Below are 20,819 nucleotides of genomic sequence, written 5' to 3'. Positions count from 1 at the left end.
ACTCCCTGCCAAAAAGCCGAGGAAACTCTTCCTGGTGAATTATTAGAGATGCGGGTTGAAATCAGAGGGCAGAAAAGCAGTCAGGTAGGGAGTTGAGCTTCTCCTCAAAGGCCCCCGCGGGCGGAGGGGGACGCAGACCCTCACGCCCGCACGCTGGAGGCAGTCAACCTGGTCAGGAGCTAGCACGGTGTGGAACAAAAACCCTTTCCGGGGTTCCAAATCCCTTTTGAGCTCTAGGTTAAAATACTTCCGTTTCTCACAAAACTTGGAATGAAGGGAAGGAACGAGATGGGGGCAGCTAAGCCTTTACACCTAAACCTTTACCTATTAGCTTTAAATCACAGGCAAAGAAACCAAGGCTTACGGAGAAGTGTCAAGGACACCACATGGAAAGGAGCATTTCTTTGCAACGGCTCTCCTTTTTAAGGCCTCACAGCCCGGACTGTCACACCCCTCCATAAATGGCACATTCCAGACAATCGCCAGGAGGGCTGCAAAGGGCGATTCCACCTTCCGCTGGGAACAGCAAACTTGTTGAAATCCTCGTTAAGTCTAACGGAATAAATCTAGCGGCTAACTCCAGCCCTTTAATACAAAGTTATGCGGGAAGAGTTACAAAAACATCAGGAGACGTGGACGCCGGGCAGGGAGCAGCGGAAACGAGAACCACACGGGATTTGGGGCGTGCAGTTAACCCGCACCTCCCTGCGCTTCCCCGAGGAATGGCTTCCAGGCGAGGAAAGTGCGAGCCGGGGGTTAACCCGCTCCAAACTTCGCGGGGGAGCGGCAGCAGGCACAATTTTCCGGGGCCGTCGCCACTCACTCCAGCCGGGGGGTGGGGGGTGGGGGGTTGGGGGTGGTAAGCACGGGCTCCGCCCCCGCCCGACCCGACCCGGGAGGCGGGGCCCGCGGCGACCCGAGGGCGGAGGCGGGGCCGGCGGTGGGGCCGCCCCTCCCCCTCGCCGAACACCCCCGTCCGCTCCGAGGCGGGTTGAGCCCCCCACCCCCACGCCGGCAGAGGCGGGAAGGGGCCTGACGGGCGTCACCGCCCCTCCTCGCTGAAGGTGGGGAGCCGAGTCCGAGAGCGGCGGTGTCCCCGGTGGGCAGCGAGCGGCCGGGCCGGAGGAGGTGGGGCCTGGGTGGGGGCGCTGACTTCACACCCCTCCCCCTCCGGCCGCGGGCGGTTCGAGGAACACCCCGCCCGCTCAGTGCGGCGGGTGGGGGAGGCAGAGCGGCCCCGGGCCCTGCAGCGGCGAGGCGGGGAGGGGCGCGCGCTCGGGCGCGCGGCCGCCACCCCCGCGCCGCCCCGCGCGCCAGCAAGGCCCCCCACGCTCAAGGGCGCGCGCGGGCCCCGAAAGGGAGGAGGCCGCGCGTGGCACGGGAGAGGGCCGACTCTGGGCTCTGTTCCCCATTCCTTCACCACTCACCCCCAATCCCCTCCAACCCGCTCCAGGCCTCGGACTCCGCACTGACCTGACAGGCCGAGACATGTTCGCTGTCGAAACAGGACCGAGTCGAGAAGCCAAAGACCAGGACCCCCCCCACCCCGCGCACTCGGCGCCCCACCCCCCCCAACTTCGGCCGATGGGGCCGCTGCCGCCGAACCCCGAGCTGCTGGCTTCTCAAACTCCGCCGCTCCTTGGTTCAGGGCCCCTTAATCAGACGAGCCCCCCGCTCCCCCGTCTCTTCAAAATGGATGAATCAAACCAGCCGAAAATGCGCCAAAGCCGCCGTGCAACCGAACCCACTAGGGCTTCCAGGCTCCGCCCCAACAGGCCTGACCATTGGTGGGTTCTGCCAGATGCGTGGAGCTCATTAGTCCGTTTGAATCATCACGTCTTCCAAGCCCCGCCCCCTCTGATAGGCTCCGCCTCCTCCGTGGGGTCCTGTTAGTCAAGCTGCTTTGAGAGTACATGGCCGCAAAACAAAAATGGTCGCGGCTCGGTTTCCACTCCGCCCCCTGGCTTCCACTCCGGAGTTGCAGATTCGTCTTGGGTCGCATCTTGGAACGACAAGAAAAAAAAATTATATAGGGTTCAATATCGTTTAGTTTCAGTTTAATGATGTTTCATTTCGCCTGCTTTGATAATTGTAGAAACTCCACTAATAGCAAAACCTGGGGCACAGGCAGCTGATTCGTCACTGAGGGGCTGTTTCAGAATTGGAGGGAAATTCCATAGGTTCAAATAATTTGACCTTAAACCCACAAACCCCTTTTCCTGGCCTCGGAATGCTGCTGGAGTAGAGCCAGGTTCGTAATCAAGGAATAATTTCATCCTATTTCCATTTTGTACTTGGAGAGCCACTTCAGGGGCATAAAAACCCCTGTCCTGAACTTTAGGATTTCAAAGAAAATTGGGGGGGGGGGGGGGGAGGGAAGACACTAATGATTAGGACCAAGAGCTCTGGGGCCACTAGGGATTTGGGTTTGCATCTCTGATTTGCTCACTTAATAGTTGGTTAACTTTACCTCGCTTTGCCTCAGTTTTCTCCTGTGTAAAATGGGAAACCTATTGTAAACCTATTATAAATGGGGAGTACCGACATCATGGGGTATTAGAATTAAATGAGCTGTTTAGGACAGTCTCTGGCATACAGTCAATGCTATGTAACTGTTTGTTAAATTCAATTTTTAAAAGATGACGATCTATGGGTTGGCTCAAGACTTTAAAGTCAAATAACTAAGGGTAACTCAGATCATTCTATTTAAATCCATGAAAGTTTGCTGGATACCTAAAACTCTCAGAGGCAGAGCTCAGGATCCCTATGGGAATGCTTGAGGTTTATCCACCAATGTAAGATAGACTTCAGTCCCTGCCACAGGCAGCCTGTTAATAACCAACTGAAGAGACACTCCATAAACAAACAAACCCACCACTATCTGCTTCGTAAAAGTCTCCCCTTGTCCACCACTGAAATATTAAAAGCATTATCTTCTGCCTCTTCCATTGTCCCTTGAATGCTTTTTTTGTAGTGAGAGAATGAGTAACATAAATTTACTAATTCTAAGTATTTTAGGCGCACAGCTTAGTAACAACGTGCATTCATGTCATTGTGCAACCATCACCACCATCCCTCTCCAGAACTTTTTCATCTTCTCCAATAGACACTCTCTACCCATTAAACATTAACTCCCCATTCTCTCTCTCCCAAGTTCCTGGCAATCATGATCCTACTTTCTGTCTTTATGAATTTGATTAGTCTAGGGACTTCATATAAATGGAATCCTAGTGTATTTGTCCTTTTATGATGGGCTTATTTCACTTAGCATGTCTTCCAGCTTCATTCATGTTGTAGCATGTATCAAGATTTCCTATATTTTAAAGACTAAATACTATTTCCTTGTACACATATTTCGTATTGTTTACCCATTCAAATGTCAATGGGTATTTGGATTGCTTCTATATTTTTACTATTGTCAATAGCATAGCTATCAACCTGGATGTACAAATCTCTCTCCCAGTTCCTAGTTTCAATTCCTTGGGGTTACATACCCAGAAATAGAATTGCTGGGTCATATATTAATTCTTTAATTTTTGGAGGACTCTCCACACTTTTCCACAGCAGCTGCATCATTCTACATTCCCACCAACAATGCATGAAGACTCCACTTTTTCCATATCCTTGCCAGTGCTTGTTAATCTTGTGTATATGAAAGTGGCCATCCTTATGAATGTCCAAATAGGTTTTGACTAAGTGTATTGTCATCCGTGTTACTGTCAAAATGCCAGTGTAGAGGCTGGGATAGTACAGTGATCACAAATGACTGACCACTTACTCTGTGCTGGGCACTTCCAGTTCTGTGACCTCATGAATGCTGTCTTATTAGAGCTATTGTGTTGGCAAATATCATTACTTGGTATTGTTGAGATGAGGCAGAGGAATTTTTGTTACTTACTTATTAGGCGATGAAAAGAACAGACTGCAGTCAGCATGTCCAGGCAGGCAGAAGGTTCAGATCAGGGCTTCTAGTTTATAGCTCAAGGCCAATATGTAGATGGTCACTGGTTGAAGGTTTGAAGGTGCTTCCTCTCCCAAGACTAGGGCCCTTCCCTACCTTTTTCCTCACTTTAGCTTAGCTAATATTTCCCTTCCATTTGTTTATTTATTCACACTCAGTATTTCAACACTGTCTTTTAGGAAGAGGAAAACATCTAGTTCTAGACTTGAACTTCTAGCCTATTTTTTAGTAGGCAAGTAAATTATGGGACAATTAGCCTACAAGAGCCCTGGCGTTGTCTCCCAAGATGCCAAGAGACCCAAGGTCAGTTCCCTCTAACCCATTCCCAATCATGCTGTCCAGGGCACCTGTCTCAGCCACAACTACTTTGTTGGAAACTGAAGACATAGTAAGTTCACATAACAAAGAAAGATGTAATAGGTAAGGTTTTTGAAGCAACATCAAATCACCTGGAAGGGACAATACACATCAAAACTATGAGAAACTGTGAAGACACAAAAGTTGCAGGAGACAGAAAAGACAGTTACTTTTCTCTGGAAATGAGATTCTAAGGATTTTGAAAACTAATGCTGAATCCTTTTAGTTACATTTTGAGAAGTAGCCTTTTCTTTCTCCCTGCCTGTGTTTAAGACACTAAGAAGTGGCAGTGCGAGGATGGTGGATGGATGTGGCCTCCATATCCCTGACAAAGACCCAATTCCTTCAAGGCTGTGGTAGAGCACTTAGTTACTTTATAAAAATTTGATAGCACTTTGTGCTGGGCACTCCCAGTTCTGTAACCATATGAAAGTGAGCCAATCAGCGCTAGAGACAGGCACAGCTTCTGCTTACCACAGGTGTCCAGAAAGGTGCCTCTCTTTGAATACCTAGCCAGGACTTAAAGATAATTTCTTCCAGTCATTTTTTTTGTCTAACTCCTGCCTCTAACCTGTTGATTCTCTGTACCACCATTTTCAGAAGAAAGAACGGGACAGAAGACCTGTTATATTTCTCAAATTATTTTCTCTTCTGCTCCAGACTTCACATTTCTCCCTACTTTTAGGACTGTTAAGAGCTAGGTTTAGGTGGATTTCTGCTACTGAAACAAAAACATGTACAACTTGAAATCTAATGTTTAAAAAATATATATATTTAGTAGAAGAACTGGGATGTAGGCCAGAGGTGCGGGAGTGAGAGGATTCACCAGAGACAGAGCGGGGAACAGAACAGGCAGACTGACTGAAATACACTGCTGAGGGAAGCAGCAGGTGAGACAGAAGAAGTCAACTATCAAACTCAGGCAGTAGAGTTGATAGCACTGGGACTTAACCCCTAGGCTACCAGGGAGGCCCACTTGAAGTCCAATTTTAACCGAAGGGGAAAAAACTCCAAAGATCAAAACTTGCTGTTTTGCTTGTCACCAGTAAAATCCATAGAAAACTCCCTTGTCACACTGCAGGAGTCACAGTCCTATATATCTCAGCCACAGAAGAATATTAGGAAGTGAGCCCTGCTAAAAAGGGGAGGCCCCAAGACAATGCAAAGTGGCGCGGGCAATGCTACTCATGCTGTCTGACAAGGTCCGGGCATGGGGGAAAATTCTGAAAAGTCAGAAAGCTCCATAGCTGGCTCCTGCTACTTCCTTTCATTTGTTTGTGCCAGTTATTGAAACCATGGAAATTTTCTATAATTTTCAGACTAACACAATGAGTGTTGGTTGGCATCAATGCCAGTTTTGGTAATGCACACCTCAGTAGTTTGAAAAAATGTACCTTCCAACATAATTGATAATGAAACGGTTTCCAATAATTCTCCAAGTCCTCCAATTTGTAATTCAGTTACCATGAATAACATTGAGTTCTCTAACAAACCAACTGATGGAACTGAGCCTGGTAAAAGTACCCACTAGAGAAGGCCCTGAGTTGCCCCGGGAGGCGAAATGATCCGAAAGAAACACACCACATACTGTTCCCATGGCACCAGGACCCCTTGGTTCTATATAGGAAATAGAAGGCTGCCCTCGATCTTACAATGCCTGCTTAGTCTTGTTTTAGCTACCTAGCTTGACCACATAAATCACGTTGCATATAGCACCTGTTTTCTATTTTCTGAATAACACATCACCTAGGGAAATAATATAACCAAGTTAATGTAACCAAGTGACCAAGTTAATCATAGACTAGGAAAATTAAAAAAAAAAGGACTGTGCACTGTTAATGATCATTAATAATTTTTGAAACAATATAAAAGTAAAATCAATCATGATTGCATGATGTAATGATAAAATAACAATTTCTGATGTATAAATAAAGACCCGCTGAGACCCTCAGTGGGAGATGTCTGCACCCTGATCAATGTCAGCATCTCTTCACTACCTCATCTACCTCATCTCCACCCTCCCCTCATCCCTCCACTTCGGCCGAAGCCGTCTCGTCCTTGCTGAAACCCGGCTTGGGTCGTAGCTGGACTCCGGCAGCAAAGAGCACTGAGCTTGTAACAAGAATATCTTCCTCCCGGGTGGTGATTATTTATTACCTCAGCAAATTTCAAACTTGCACCTCAGCTCCTTCATCCGTGCAATGGGTTTAATTATATCACTCCTTTACCTACCTCAAAGATTGGCATAACAACAACAACAAAAAGGGCTCACTTATGGAAGTGGTTTGTACACTGTGAAGCACTGTGTGAGGTAGAATGGGGGTCACATTGTCTTCACTGAAGAAAAAAATCCAAAATCTAACAGCTGGTGTATCCCTCCAACACAAGGCTCTGTGAGCCACAGGAACAGTTAATAAAGACAAAGACTGCCCAGAGCTATAGATGGAGGAAAAAGCACTGAGTGTCCAAGGTGTTGTGCTTTCTCCACATTCCCTAACCATTCTGAGGAAAATTAATCTATCCCAGCATGACCAGTATGAGCAAGATTCTACCACTGCTGTCAGCTCACTCTCTCCATGAGTCCCAGCCCTGTATCTCTTAATTGCCTAGTAGGCCTTTCCGTGGATGCCCACAAATTTATCTATACCAAACTAATCATCTCCCCTACCCAATTCTTTCCCCATTTCTGTCAGTAGTATTTTCTTAATTGCAAAATCCTTGGTGCTAATGATGCCATGCTGAGGCCTCGCTATTGGTCTTCAATATGACAGTCTCTGTTTCTCCTCATTGCATTTCTCAAATTCATTTTTCATTTCCATTGTTTCCATTCATGCTTACACGATGGTGTTATCTTTTTTTGTAATCTATGTGGTGCCAGGAGCCCATGGCTCCGGGTTTGGTGGTGCGGGGGAGCTCACCAGGTTCTGCTTGCACTCCCAGCAGAAGGCCAACCTGGCACAAGGCAGGTTTTGACTCGCTGGTGGGGTTTCCATTTTGAAACCCGTGCCAGTTTTAAAAACACACCAATCAGGTTTGAGCTCACGCTGGCACAAATCGGGCTTAGGAAATGGTGCCAGTTTTGAAAACATATCAGGTTTAAAACCTGGGGGCCCTGAAAGCCATAAGAGATAGGGTAGCAGACAGCTTAGGACAGACTCACCTGAGACCGACTTGTTGAGACTCTCTCGTAACCTTCAATCCCAGCCTTCACACATTCGCTTTGTCCTTCTGAGTGGGCCCCGGCTCTTGCCTCCAGCATGACCAACACTACTGCTTAGTGCTATGCACTACTGCTTGATCCTTGACATCGCCTGCTGACGGGCACAGCTGGCCTGTGCCTCCTAGAGCTGTACACTGGCACCTGATTTCCACATTGCTGCCTGGTGCCCAATGATGCTGGCCTGTGCCCAGCCACCTCTAAGAGCTGTCTGGCCATTTATAAGTGCTGTCCGCCACTTCTGATCCTCCAGCACGGTGCCTGACCAGCACTCCTGCCTCCAGCACCTCCGGCTCCTGATGCTATTGCCTCCGGTGCTGCTCAGTCTGGTCTCAGAGAGGTGCTGCTGGCTGCTTTGATGCTGCCTCGGCAGTGCCACCTGTGAGTTGGAACTTGGCCCACCAATTATTGGTGTGTCATGAGCTCCAGGCTCTCAATGAAGGGACAGCACCATCTTCTAAGAACAGTTTTTGGTTTGGACTAGACACTGCAGACATATCAGGGGAGGAAATGCAGCCATTAGTGGCCTTGGAAACACTTTCCTTTTTTTCCAATGTCCCCTTTGAAAATAAACCCTGTTGTTGCACTGAGTCTATGTTGTGTCCTGCAATTGCAAGCACACAGGGAGGACCCACAAACTGTGACAATCCCCGCCCAAGGCTTGCACGATTTCAGATACAACATACAATACTACCTTCCTAAAGCAAGGCACGCAGGTCATCTCTATACTCAAATTTTCAGTAAATCTATTCAGCATTCCCCCATAAATTCTAAACTCTTTATACTAGCATTGAAGCTACTACTAGAGAGGTTTTCGAGGTGCAAATCTAATATACATCTCCTAACTTATGATGGGGATATGTCCCTATAAGCCTGTCCAAGTTGCAAATTCTGTTAAGTTGAAAACACATTTGATCTACCTTAGCAACTGAAAATCATAGTTTAGTCTAGCCTACCTTAAACATGCTCAGAACACTTACATTAGGGTATCATCAGCAAAATAACACAAAGTTTATTCTATAATAAAGTGTTACAATTTATTGACGACTGTACAGAAGTGAAAAACAGTTTGTAGAGTCTTGGTTATTGGTCCTTGATCGTGTGACTGGCTGGGAGCTGTGCCCTGGTGCTGCCCAGCTGCAAGAATATCATAGTGCACACAGATAGTCAAAGACAAGCTCAGAATTCAAAATCTAAAGTACAGTTTCTACCAAATGTGTATTGTTTCCAGACCACTGTAAAGTCAAAAAATCACAAGGTTCAACTTCCTGAATTGGAGATCATCTGCATTCCTCTGCTTAAAAAAATTCCTCCATGAACTCGGAGAATGTATGATAGATTAATATCCTTAACATACCAAGATCTTCTATAAAATCACTAAGAAGAAGACAACAAAATAAAAACAGACATAGGGTACAAGTAGGTGAGGAAATTAAATAAAAATGATATATTTATAAACATTCATTCATAACAAAAGAAAGACAAAATTAAAAAAAAAATTCATTTTCAGGCTGGTGAAGATTTAAAACAGTCTTGTTTAGGATACAGAGAAATTGGTCCCTCAGACCCTATTGGTGTATTGGTGTAGAGTATATTTGGTATAAACATTTTGGAGAGAAATGTGGCACCATATTTACAGCGTGGACACTCTTTGGCTCACTTCTAGGTATTCCTCAAGAAGTTTTCACATAAATTTATAAATATACAGAGATTGTGTGTGGCACTATTTGTAGAGAGGAAAAATAAATAAGCATTCATTAACTGATTACATAAATTATGATACACCCAGACAATTCTACACAGCAATTAAAAGGAAGGAGGCAGAACTATATATTCTGACATGGGGAGATACCTAAGCTACATTGAAAAACAAAAAGCAAGTTGCAGGAGCCTTTTTTGTTTTAAAGGGGAAGGGAGATACAGCTGGGGAGGCACCTGTAGACAGAAACCTGGAAGAATCGTCAAACTCTTAATCAAGTTGTCTTTCAGAGGAGAAATTACAGAAGTATTCTATCTCCTAAAAAATGTATTATTTGAATTTTAAAATCATATTTATACTGGGACCAGCTAACTGACCCAGGCAAGTTCGTTAACCCCATTACTCCTAAATTTTCCCATTTCTGGTAGGCCCAGAAATGACCTCCAAAAATGGCATGACAAATCTCAGGCACCGGTGAATATGGGAGGGGGAATTCAGGTTGTTAATCAGCTGACCCTGATGTGGGAAGATTAACTTGGATTATCTGGGTTGGCCTAACATAATCACAAGGATCCTTAAAGTAGATGGGGGTGGGGCAGAAAGGGTCAGAATGATGTGAGAAAAAGTTGGCCAGCTGCAGTTGGCTTTGAAGATGGAGAAAGAGGGAGGGGAGAAGAGCATGAGTCAAGGATGGAAGTAACCTCTAGAAGCTAGAAAAGCTAAGAAAATTTTCTCTACCACTTCTAGAAGGAAATGTTGCCCTGCTAACACCTTAACTTTGGTCAGGTGAGGCTCGTTTTGTGCCTCTGACCTCCAGAAGTATAAAATTATAAATTTATGTTGTTTTTGAAAAAGTAATGTATTTTTGTATTTTTCAGTAAGAAAAAAATATTTAAAAAATAAAACTGTGATAATTCTCTGCTACAGGGGAAGTACAAGTGCCTCAGCATGGCACATGGAGCTCTCCTTAAGTTGGCCCCATCTCTAACTTTATTTTCTCACCTCCACCTTCCAGCTCCCTCTCTACCTGTCAGCTCCAGCTATAAGGAGCATCCACTGTTCTCTGAACAAGCCAGGTGGTTTCCCACACCCTGCATGCCTTTATTAAAGGTATTCTGTCCAAAATGCATTTCCTTCTGTAGCCCTCCAGTTGGCAAGAGTCAGCTGACACGCCCTCTTCTGTGGTTTGCCCTGCTCTCTCCTTGTCCACCATCAATACCAGCACTGGATCCGGCACTCCCTGCATCAACGGGAGGTTTTTGCGCATGTCTGTCTCCCTTCTGCACTGCCCTCCCTGGGCCAGAAATGTCTCTCCCCAGGCCTCCAGCCCATGCATTTAACAAAGTACCTGACACATGATAGGGGTGCCAGTATTGGTTAAATTAATGAATGACCTTTATAAACTTCCAACAATCTTTCTAACCTTAGTCCCATTGCTCTACACGATGAACACACTGGCTGGATCCTCTCCAAACTGCATAAGAATCTGACAACTTCCAAAGAGTTCTTTCCTCCCAACCTGAACTCCTATTCCACCTCTTTCTCAATTGGTATCCATCCAAAGTTCTACTTCTTTAAAAGAAATCTTTCTTTACCTCCTTCTCCTCTGTTTGTCTATCTTTATATTCCCCACAAGTCCTGTTGCAATATTGGATATACGAAAGGCACGTGGGAAAATGACTTGTTTAAATGTGAACACAAAAATGTGAAAATCTTTGTATTAAAAAATGGATTGAAAGCAAAATTATTAAAATGTAAATAGACGTTTTTTTTTTCAGTTACCAGGTGAGAGGTCATTTGGATATTTCTTTTCTCCATTTTCCTTAATAAGTAGATTTAATCTTTTTTTGTTATAGAACTACTAGTAAACACATGTACCCAATTAATAAATTACTATTCCACCATACTGAAAATGTGTTATATGGAAAAATGTCAAGCATGCCACCACCAGGCACACACGGGCACTGCAGCGTAGGGCTGAGGGCCCAGTTTCTGGATTCACGTGACTGCATCTCATAGGTATATAAGACAGGGGCTTTGTGAAAAAAAGATAATTCATGGGAAGTCCTAAAATTATGGCTTATGGCACCACATAAATGTTAGCTACCAGCAGTGGCAACAGTTGAAAAATGGAATGATTGTTAAAATATCTGTATTTGCAAACAAGAAAGCAGGTATCCAAAATTAAGTGGCAGTGATCGTGCTCTGGTGACATATCTTAGTAGGTGGAACTGTTCAGGATGTACTTAATTTGGCACCAAATTTCACCACACATGTCTCTAATCTACACTTGTGCATGGTCTCAGATCTATTTGATGCAAACCATGAATTTCAAGGCCAAACAGGTCCATTCTGTTTCTCTAAATGCCTGAGCTAATTTTCTAAAATAGGTTTCCCAGGCCAAAGGTTTCCCAGAAACATTCAAAATGACAATGGAGATGGGGAAATTAGAAGATTTGCTGTTATGTCTGGGTTTTATTACAAATTCAACTGGCTGCCTTTCAGCCGGTCAGATTTTGAGTCATTTGTCCCCTCAAACATAACAATGGGAATGACTGTCTGCTTTCTTATTTCCAAGAGAGTGGAGGAGGCGATCACAACTCACAGACTTGAGGAAGGGCTCCAGACCAACTCAGACGTTGGTATCTAGTGCTAATGGACTCTCCTACTCCTTCATGATTAACCCCAAGTTGCCTACCTCACCTTCTTCCTCTTCCTATCTGCTTTGTCCTCTTTATTTCCACTAACGTGCAGTTAGTTCCTAATCAGATGCACTTTGAGGGTGAATCAAACTGGAGTATGAAGAAAAGCTATCGCAGCAGCAGCACCACTGCATAAAAGTAAAGTATTGCTAAGTGCATCTGACGGCTAATTTTGTGTGTCAACTTCAGTAGGCCATATGGGGAACACAGATATTTGGTCAAACATTATTCTGGTATTTCTGTGAGGATTTTGGATGAGATTATGACTTAAATCAGTAACCTGAATAAAGCAAATTGCTCTTCCTAGTGTTGGTGGGCCTCCTCCAATTAGCTGAAAGTCTAAACAGAACAAAAGGCTGACCTTGTCCTGAGTAAGAACTCTCCTATTTGGTGGACTTCCGCGCTCCTGCCAGCTCTCTCAGCCTGCCAGTCTGGGGACTGAACTAGGACACCAGCTCTGCAGACGCACCAGTCTCCATAACGTGAGTCAATTCCCGACAATAAATCCTCTCCTCTCCCCCCCCCCTTCCCATCTACCACCTAATCTCGCTGTCATAGACACGTCTTTTATTTGTTCTGTTTCCCTGGAGAACCTTGACTAATACAGGGCATTGCCATTACTATACTGAAAATCTGCAAATAAAACTTGAGAGAATTCAGATGGTGTCTGAAGCCAAAAGGAAGGCAGAACCTTTCTAACAACGAAGGTGACACGCAGGTATATGCTCAAGACTCTGGTATTTGTGGCTGAGAAAAAAAAAAGCACAGGGAAATTGTTTCCAACACACACCATTTTCCAGCGCCTTTCAACCTGATCTGCAGCTTTGGGGTTATTTGGCATTAATAAACACGTCCCTACATAGCCAAGATCTCTTTCTGCATGGGATGAACCGTGATGACCCTGGCGCTAAATGATGTTAAAAGCAGGAAAAGTTCATGTTAGTGGGATGGTGTCTTAAGGACAGAAGAGAATAAATAAAATTAAATTTAAAAAAAGAATTAAATTTTGAGATAGCAGGCAAAAGTGAGAAATCCAAACATGCCTTAGTGGTAGCGAGGGACGTGAATCAGGAAAATGACCTCGGAGCAGTTTTGGTTCCTAGTAGCAAGAGCAAGATGGTCTTAGCAGCCAGCTGCCACTGCTGAGGGCCCTTGCTCGGCCAATGGTCTCTTTCCCCGCTTGTTTGGCCACTCAGGTATTTTTTCGAAGTGGAACCTGGGCAGTCATAACCCCACAATTCCGATCTCAGTCCTTCCTTGGGTCTCAGAATACTGTACAGGGGATACTTGCGCTTTCTTTTTAGCCAAAGGCCAGGTGAGTGGCTGGGGGTGCATTTTATCTCAAATACAGAACCTTCTTTAGGGAAGGACCATAACAATATCTATGTTCTAAACAATTTTACCCAAGAGGAAGCATCCAAATGATAGGTTCTAATTATGTTTAGTATAATCACATTTCTTATCATGTAAATATTTTCTTCTTCTTATCTTAATTGCTTTCCCTTTTCTTTATGGATAGGGACATGGAGAGAAATTAGTTATACTTCAATTTCTTCTTTAATTAGTTTCAGGCCTCTAATGTTCACCAATTAGGAGAGGAAATCCAGAAGGGCTGGTAGGTCAGCCTCTGGCAATGCTTGAAAAGGTAGTTAAATCCCAAGTCAGCAAATGGGAAAAGAAAACATATTCAATTTTTTTAAGTAGTCATACTTCCAAGCAGTATTTAGGGTAGTACATCATGCACTGAATAGGTAATAAACAATCGGTACTAGTAAGTTAAGACATAAACAGAGTAACATTTATCTCCATTTTTAAAGCAGGTATTTAAAAAATAGTCTTCATTTCACAGTACTCTAATCTATCAGTATAAAATAGCATTTAAACAAAGTCACACTAAAGGCCAATAGCTGTCATGAGTAGAAGACTTATTTCCCATTTACCTGTGTTTTGCAGGGGTTCAAACTAGTGAATAAAAAATCAATTTTCTCTTCACATAAGGGGGAATTTGTTACTCTATTGTCCTTAGAATGATTGTCATTAAAAACCCTCCCTGAAAAAGAGGTATACCAAAAAGAACTTCAAGGTCTCGAAAGACTGTGCAAAAGTCATAATAATTGGTATTAAGAACCAACCAACCAAAACAAACAAATAAAACAAAAACAACACAACAGAAAAACCCCAAACCAACACCCATGGTGGGGCTCCCCTATTTGCTCCCTGATATTTGGTTTCTGATTTATCTCTCAGGACAGGGGTTTCAGTCTGGTATGTGTCAGCATCATATGGAGGACTACAGCACCCAGAACCCTAGAGCACACAAGTGGGGTTTCTCATAGCTTTCCCAAGCTCTCCAGCAATGGAAATGAAGCTGTTCAGAATCCCTGGGGAAGCTATGAAAAATAACAACAAATTCCCACACTTCATCCCTGGGCATTTTGATTTATTAGGTTTCAGGTTAGAACCCAAAAATCTTAAAACACTTTATTTTAAAATTTTTTAAATAAACTTCCCAGGTGGCTCTCTGATCACTTTATTTCGGCAAGTCTCTCTCAGAACGCTAGGTCTCTGAGTTCACTAAGAATATCCCTAAAGTTGGGTAGGTTATAAATCACTATTCTGTGAGGATTTAACAAATCGAACTGTCCAGAAGTGATTTGATACGTAAAAGTCTACCCGATTTAGCACTTAAGTTACCTACTGATTTTTTGTCTCCTCTCCACCCCAGGTGGGTTTGTTGCCTATGGCTGTAAAGTGCCAGCCATTCAAAGTGTTTACAAACAAGTTGCACCGCAGGATTTTGTTCTGTTAACCTCTCCCTCTTCTGTTTAGATTCCCAGAGCTGCAAGGAACAGATCTATTTGGGGGTACCATTCCAACTGATGTCATTTGCAGCATTTTGCATCAAGGTGTTAACCCAGAAACCTGCAAACCTACCTTCACCCCAGTGGTAGGGAGACTGAAAAAAACCCTAATGTGAGAATTAATTTTTCTGTGGAAGGAAATGCTCTCATCATATGATAGGTAATTCAAATAACTGACTCTTCTTTAAAGTCAGGAAAAAATATCTAACTATGACTACAAGCTTCAGAAATAGTGACTTTTAGGTGTCTTCCAGTAGTCTAAGATCCCCAGATATCCTTTTGTATCCCCCCTCCTTTAGCATCTCAGAATCAGAGCCCAAGACAGAAAGAACCTGAAAATAATGACCGACAAGGAATTTGGGAAATAAATAACCTTGCATCTCATTTTCTTTGCTATCTGAAGTTATTAGATGGGGATATTAACATGCATCAAATGAAAAAGTAAGGTCATAATCAGGTGAGAATTATGGTCCTTAAAGCACAGAAGCTGACTTCTAATCCTTCTCACAAAATCCCTGATCACTGATGGAGGGAGAAGACACCCTTTCTTATTCAGAAGGCACTGGTGGGGCCAGTGCGCCAGCCGCACGTGAGGACCAACTTCCAGAGGACGCAGGAGTCTTTTCTAAGTGATAGTGGTCCTCCTAACCGGACAGTTCAATGCACTTAAAGAAACTTCTGGGGGAGACAATCAAAGGGAAGAGATGGGAAGACCCCCTAGAACCAGGAGGGCAAACAAGGCAACGTTACTAGCAGCAGGCCCAGCTGGAGGGAGTCTCGGCTTTCAGGTTGATGTAGTTCCCTTGGCTGGACAAAGACAAGATATCTTCTCTGGAATTGCTCATCATCTTTTCGATGAGGATTCTAAGAAAACAAAAATGTGAGCCTGAGAAGCTGGGTTGAGAAAAGGGGGGAAGCAGGCACCATCTGTCTTATCAGCAGATGGGCAGATGGCATCAGTAAAGCCACTAGATTTAAGTGCTTCTTTGTCCCCAGGAGTCTGGGGAGACAAGACAGCATCCCCAACCTTCAGGAGCTGGTGTGCAGTGGCCCAATCTTCCTGTTTCTCAGAAACAAAACAAGGCCCAAGGGCCACAGTGGGAGACAGGGAGATCCGGGGACTGGCCCCCCAGAACAGCACAAGCTACTCACCTCATGGCCTCGTTTATATTTTTGTTCTCTTTTACTGATGTTTCTGTCCAACCTGTGAATCCATTTTCTTTACTGAACCGGTCAATTTGGTCTCGGCTCATCGCCCATGGGGACAGATCACACTGGCAAAGAGAATAAAAGGCAGCTCTATAAACTTGCTGGGGATAGGAACCTAGCTCAGATACCTCTGGATTTAAAACACTTGCAACAAACGGCACAGACACTTGCATCTAAAAATCGACAGTCAACATTCTTTCCAAGAAAGTCTCAGCAGCCCTTGAAAGGAGGTGGAGATGATTTTGCCAACTTGCAAAGAAAAGCAGGTGCCCAGAGTCAGAGAGGATTTCAGACACGCTTACTCTCTGACCCCTGAGAGAGGCCAGGGTTCACTGTCGTAGAATGCCACACACCTTGTTGGCCAGAAGCAGGCAGGGCACAGGGTCCCCATTAGGCAGTGTGAGCTTGCTGTCCAGGTCCTGCTTCCACTTCCGGCTGTTGCTGAAGGTAGTGGCGTTGGTCACATCAAACATGATGACACATGCAGAGGCATCCCGATAGTATAGTCGCGTCATAGAAGTGAAGCGCTCCTGTCCTGGGAAGAAGGAGGAGGCCTTGAGGAGATCCTGAGAACCAGTCTCAGGTGCCTTGATACCCTGTCCTTTCTGTGTTCCTTGTGGGAGAGAGGGCAGTATGGAGAGTGGCTGAGTCTAGATTCTGCTCCTAGATCACCAGGTCCAAATCCCTGCTCTGTCATTTATTATCTATGACTTTGGGAAAGTCAACTTTCCATGCCTCAGTTTTCTCATCCGTAAAAGCTACGGATGAGGATAGTGAGTCAGTGACTCTAAAATGCTCAGACAAGTGCTTGCACATAGTAAGGTTAGCTGTGACTATTACTGTCTCGATTTCTTGGAGATATTGGTTCTCAGCAAGGTCAACTGAAATTCTGGTAAAAGGGGGCCTCCCTGGTGACCTAGTCTCAGTGTTACTCACCACAAAGGCATGATTTCTATCCCCAGCCAGTGCGGAGCTGACCCACGTGTGGCAGCAGACCTCTCCTGTCTTGCCCACTGCTCCCCTCAGCAGGGTATTTCAGTCGATCTGCCTATTCTGCTCCCCAGTCTGCCTCTGGTGAACCCTCTCACCTGCCACACCTCTGGCCTACACCCCAGTTCTCCTACGTAAAAATAAACAAAATCTTAAAAAAAAAATAAATTCTGGTAAAAGCGTGCTCCCCCTGCCGCTGGGGCATTCACCCATGGTCTAGACAACCCAGCAAAGGGCTAGACCCACCACTCAACACAGAGATGCCTTTGTATTTATTCAGGGCAAAAGATCTACAGAAAACCTCTACAAAAGCTGTGCATTTATTCAGCTCATGTATCCTCAGAGCAGCTCACTTGTTCCAGCTTCAGGAGATTTTGCTGCCTCACATTTTCTTGGAGAACTTGCTGATTAAACCAAAATTTCTTCTCTCATACTTATCCAGTCTCCCCAGCCTACCTGCAATATCCCACAGCTGCAACCGCACCATCTCAGAGTTGGACCACTGGAGAACCTTCAGAGCGAAATCCACTGGAAATACAAGGATGATACATCTGAATAAAAGCTACCTTGAGAAAATTCTCAGTAAACTCAGATCAAATATGCAGTTATAAGCCATGTGTCGTGCAACTCCAGTCTTACCTATCTAGTTATTTTTTTTTAAGCCCTCAACGGGTATTTCTTTTTAAACCTACATTTATATATTAAGTGTGGGACCCCAAGGGGTCTCCAATTTTTTGCTCCTCTGTCAACCCAGTTTGATACTACTTGTCTTGCAGGGGTCGGGTGGGGGACAGGCAGGTAGGAGTAACAATGAAAGTAAACCCCTAATCTTAGGTTAGTTTCTGGGAGATTTAGTGGGGGTTTCTCAAGCAAGGGATGATAGGGTGGAAGGGGGAAATAAGTTATGTGTGGTAGCTTTTGCACCTTTTACATTTAGTTTCACTGCTGGGTTTTAACCCAATTCTATTTTGAGGAAAACACACTCTAGGGGGAATGTCACATCCTTCAAAAGGGCCGTAGGAATCACTTCAGGCAGGATGGGGGTAAAATAACTCCTCAGAGGAGTCCCAGGATGATGCTTACGAGCTGGGCTGGAAACTCCCACCGCATCTGGAGAGAACTAGATTCCATGAGTCAGGGCTGAGAGAATGCCGGCCAGGGGAAAGCATTTTGAGAAAAGAGAGAAATAGGGTAATTTCTGAGGTTTTGAAATATATTCTTCCGCATCTGTGACAAATAAAAACTAGAGGAAATTTAGAATAAGCACTGAAAAAAAAAAAATTAGCCAAAGTCAATTATGTTCTTTACTAAAAGAAAATTAGAGCAATTGCTAAAAATTGATTAGCAGGCCACTTTTAACCGAAATCAATGAAATAAGGAGTGGGGTACAGAATGGTAAGGAAACAGTGTCTGAGTGTTAAACTTCGAATTTTGCTGGATATTCTTAAGGAAGTTGTTTTAATTGAAATGGACATGCTTGGTAATTAAAAAAAATTTTTCCATAAATGTTTCCATAAATGTTTCCACCAGCACACATTTTCAAAATTTACACTAGTGCAAGCTTTCTTCTTTAAAAAAATTCTTTTAAAGGAGATTAAAAAAAATGTTTTAGTTACTCTACCCCTTCATGAGCTTTTCCCAAATACCTTTTAATTAACAAAAAGTCATTTCTATTTCTGAAAAAGGAGTTGAGTCCAAAGGCCACACCAGGAAAGGAATGAATTGATGTTCTCTTCCATCCTCTTCTTGTCAGTTGGAGAGAAAAAGGGGTGGGAAGACAGATCAGAGAAGTGGTAATTTCACTTTCTTCGAAGAATTCCTAGGTTGCCTTTACTTGGGCAATCAGTGGGCAGAAACATACTGCTCAACAGCCCTGATAAGCACAAGCCTGTGTGGCCTAAGGGGCTCTCCCACGCAGGCATCCCCAAAACACAGCGATGATCCCAGAGGTCAGGTTAAGAGTCTTTCTGTTCTTTCAACAACTGCCTGGAACTCCCGGGAGAAGCGGGGTTCTCCAGCTGGCACCTAAACACCCAAGCTGCTTCTGTTTGTTGCTGGCAGACCTTTGCCAGGGACCGCTTGCAAGGCTGCTGGAGCCTTGCGCCTGCGATGCCCCCCTTTTCACATCCTCCCTCGTCCTATCTCTCATCTTCACACCATGGCCCTACCTCTTCCCAGGCATCAATCAGCTCAGGCGGGGAAACCTAGCCGGGGAAACCCCAGCGAGGCACGCACGCCGAACAGCCTGCCACTGCTCGCTCTCAAGTCCCGGCCCAGATGCCTACTTCCTGACCCGAGCAAGGGCACGCGGACCGGACCGCAGTGCCCACCCGCATGGGTCCACCGCTCGAGCCGTGGCCTGGGCCTCCTGTCCAGCCCGCCCGCGGGGCAGCGCCTCACCTCCCACCGTGGACTTGTAGTGTTTGCTGAAGGTGTCCTGCGAATACCGCTGCACCAGGGACGTCTTGCCCACCGCGGCGTCGCCCACCACCAGCACTTTGAACAGGTGATCGCGGCTTCCCATGGCCAGCAGAGTGGACGTTTCAGGGAGGCGGCAAGTGTGTGTGTGGGGGGGTCGCGTGTTTAACCCCTGTGGCTCCAGACCCCCTTCCGACTGAAGTCAGGCATTCCCGCCTGTCGCCCGCTGCGCTGCTCTGCCGAGAAAGCAAAAAGGGAAACTCGCACTCCACTTATAGGCGTTTCCTCCCCGGCGGCCGCAGCCTGGGTGGGGCGGGCGGGAGGCACCCGGCCGAGCCCCAGCCCCCGGCTCCTCGCCACATCCCCGCCCGCGCCAGAAGCGCGACGGGGCCTCGCCGTGCCTCACGCATCCGGACTTCCTTCCCCTGAGCGGCTCCAGCGGAACCCGCCAACTCATTTCCCAGTTTGGGCCAGAATATACGCACCGCCTCCCACAAAACAAACTAAGGTGGGGGTCAGAGAGGCTCACACCTTGACTCCTCAGATTTTGTGACGCCCAGGAAGCGGCTGGGTGCTTCTCCCCTAACTCCGCAGGCATCACGTGCAGACTTACTGGGAGCACTACATTTCCCAGTTTACTTTGCGGTAAAATAGCAAGGGAATGTGGAGACTCGCCCACAAGGCCTCCTGGGAAATGTAGTTTATGCACTATTTGAAACCTACAGGAGGTTTCAAGGTCTTCATAGTCCTTCATTTCCTCCAAGTCTTACTTTAAAATAATTCGGGATAAGATTTCAATTACACTGAAAAAGTGTTTGATAAGCGTCAAAACCCGCAAAAGCACTCTTTAAAAGGGAAAAAAAGGAACTTTTCTCCATATAATAGAGGCCGGGTGTGATAACCTCAGAGCCATATCATTAATCAATGGTGAAAAACTAAAAGCATTTCCCCTAAGATCAGGAATAAGACAAAGACGTCCACTTTTTTTCTTTAATTTTATTTTTATATTCCCCATACAATTGCAACCCCCTTATTTTGACCCCAATCTCGCCTTTTCCTGCCCTCTCTCCCACCCCCCCAATAGTGTGTCTCTGGTTCATAGTTGTTTGTTGATTTTGATATTTTCTTTCTTATAGTTATTCTTTTTCCTGGTCCCTTATTTAGGTTTTCTAGATTCCTGTTATGAGTGAGACCATCCGGTATTTTTCTTTTTCTTTCTGGCTTATTTCGCTGAGCATGATCCCTTCCAGCGCCATCCATGTTGCTGCAAATTGCATGTGCTTATCTTTTTTGAATGCTGAGTAATAATTCCATTGTGTATAGGTACCACATCTTCCTGATCCAGTCATCTATTTTTGGGCATTTGGGTTGTTTCCAAAGCTTAGCTATTGTAAATAGTGCTGCT

The 20,819-nt window shown here is 45.2% G+C and overlaps 2 protein-coding genes and 1 long non-coding RNA gene across 5 annotated transcripts in view; 1 reads left to right on the top strand and 2 right to left on the bottom strand.

Moving 5' to 3' along the window:
- Positions 1 to 1,686, bottom strand: part of NUCKS1 (nuclear casein kinase and cyclin dependent kinase substrate 1) — a 33,906-nt gene extending 32,220 nt beyond the window's left edge. The window contains exon 1 of the mRNA XM_037497980.2: positions 1,474 to 1,686. Coding sequence (XP_037353877.1) covers positions 1,474 to 1,490 — 17 coding nt within the window. The 5' untranslated portion in view covers positions 1,491 to 1,686. The remainder of the gene's footprint in view (positions 1 to 1,473) is intronic.
- Positions 1,562 to 15,169, top strand: LOC129145066 (uncharacterized). Its single transcript, XR_008550108.1, has 3 exons — positions 1,562 to 2,251; positions 12,244 to 12,418; positions 14,766 to 15,169. It is a non-coding gene; the product is annotated as an uncharacterized LOC129145066 (long non-coding RNA).
- On the bottom strand, positions 8,526 to 20,027 carry RAB29 (RAB29, member RAS oncogene family). Of its 3 annotated transcripts, none has more exons than XM_037496565.2 (6): positions 19,946 to 20,027; positions 19,397 to 19,650; positions 17,453 to 17,524; positions 16,360 to 16,541; positions 15,950 to 16,071; positions 8,526 to 15,661 (listed from the first exon to the last, which is right to left on the bottom strand). In XM_037496565.2, the coding sequence occupies exons 2-6, from the start codon at positions 19,518 to 19,520 to the stop codon at positions 15,547 to 15,549; spliced, it is 615 nt and encodes a 204-aa protein (XP_037352462.1). In that variant the 5' UTR covers positions 19,521 to 19,650; positions 19,946 to 20,027; the 3' UTR covers positions 8,526 to 15,546. The 3 variants fall into 3 exon arrangements, with proteins under 3 accessions (XP_037352462.1, XP_054546641.1, XP_037352463.1); XM_054690666.1 differs by having other exon boundaries at positions 19,397 to 19,645; XM_037496566.2 differs by lacking the exons at positions 19,397 to 19,650; positions 19,946 to 20,027 and adding an exon at positions 18,080 to 18,121.
- Positions 20,028 to 20,819: the final 792 nt, after the last annotated feature.

This window comes from Talpa occidentalis, unplaced genomic scaffold, assembly GCF_014898055.3.
Source record: "Talpa occidentalis isolate TD23 unplaced genomic scaffold, MPIMG_talOcc4v2.1 talOcc4.8, whole genome shotgun sequence".
NCBI classification, from domain to species: domain Eukaryota; kingdom Metazoa; phylum Chordata; class Mammalia; order Eulipotyphla; family Talpidae; genus Talpa; species Talpa occidentalis.
The sequence above is the reverse complement of the archived record's forward strand: the minus strand, read 5'-3'. Positions and strand labels throughout refer to the sequence as shown.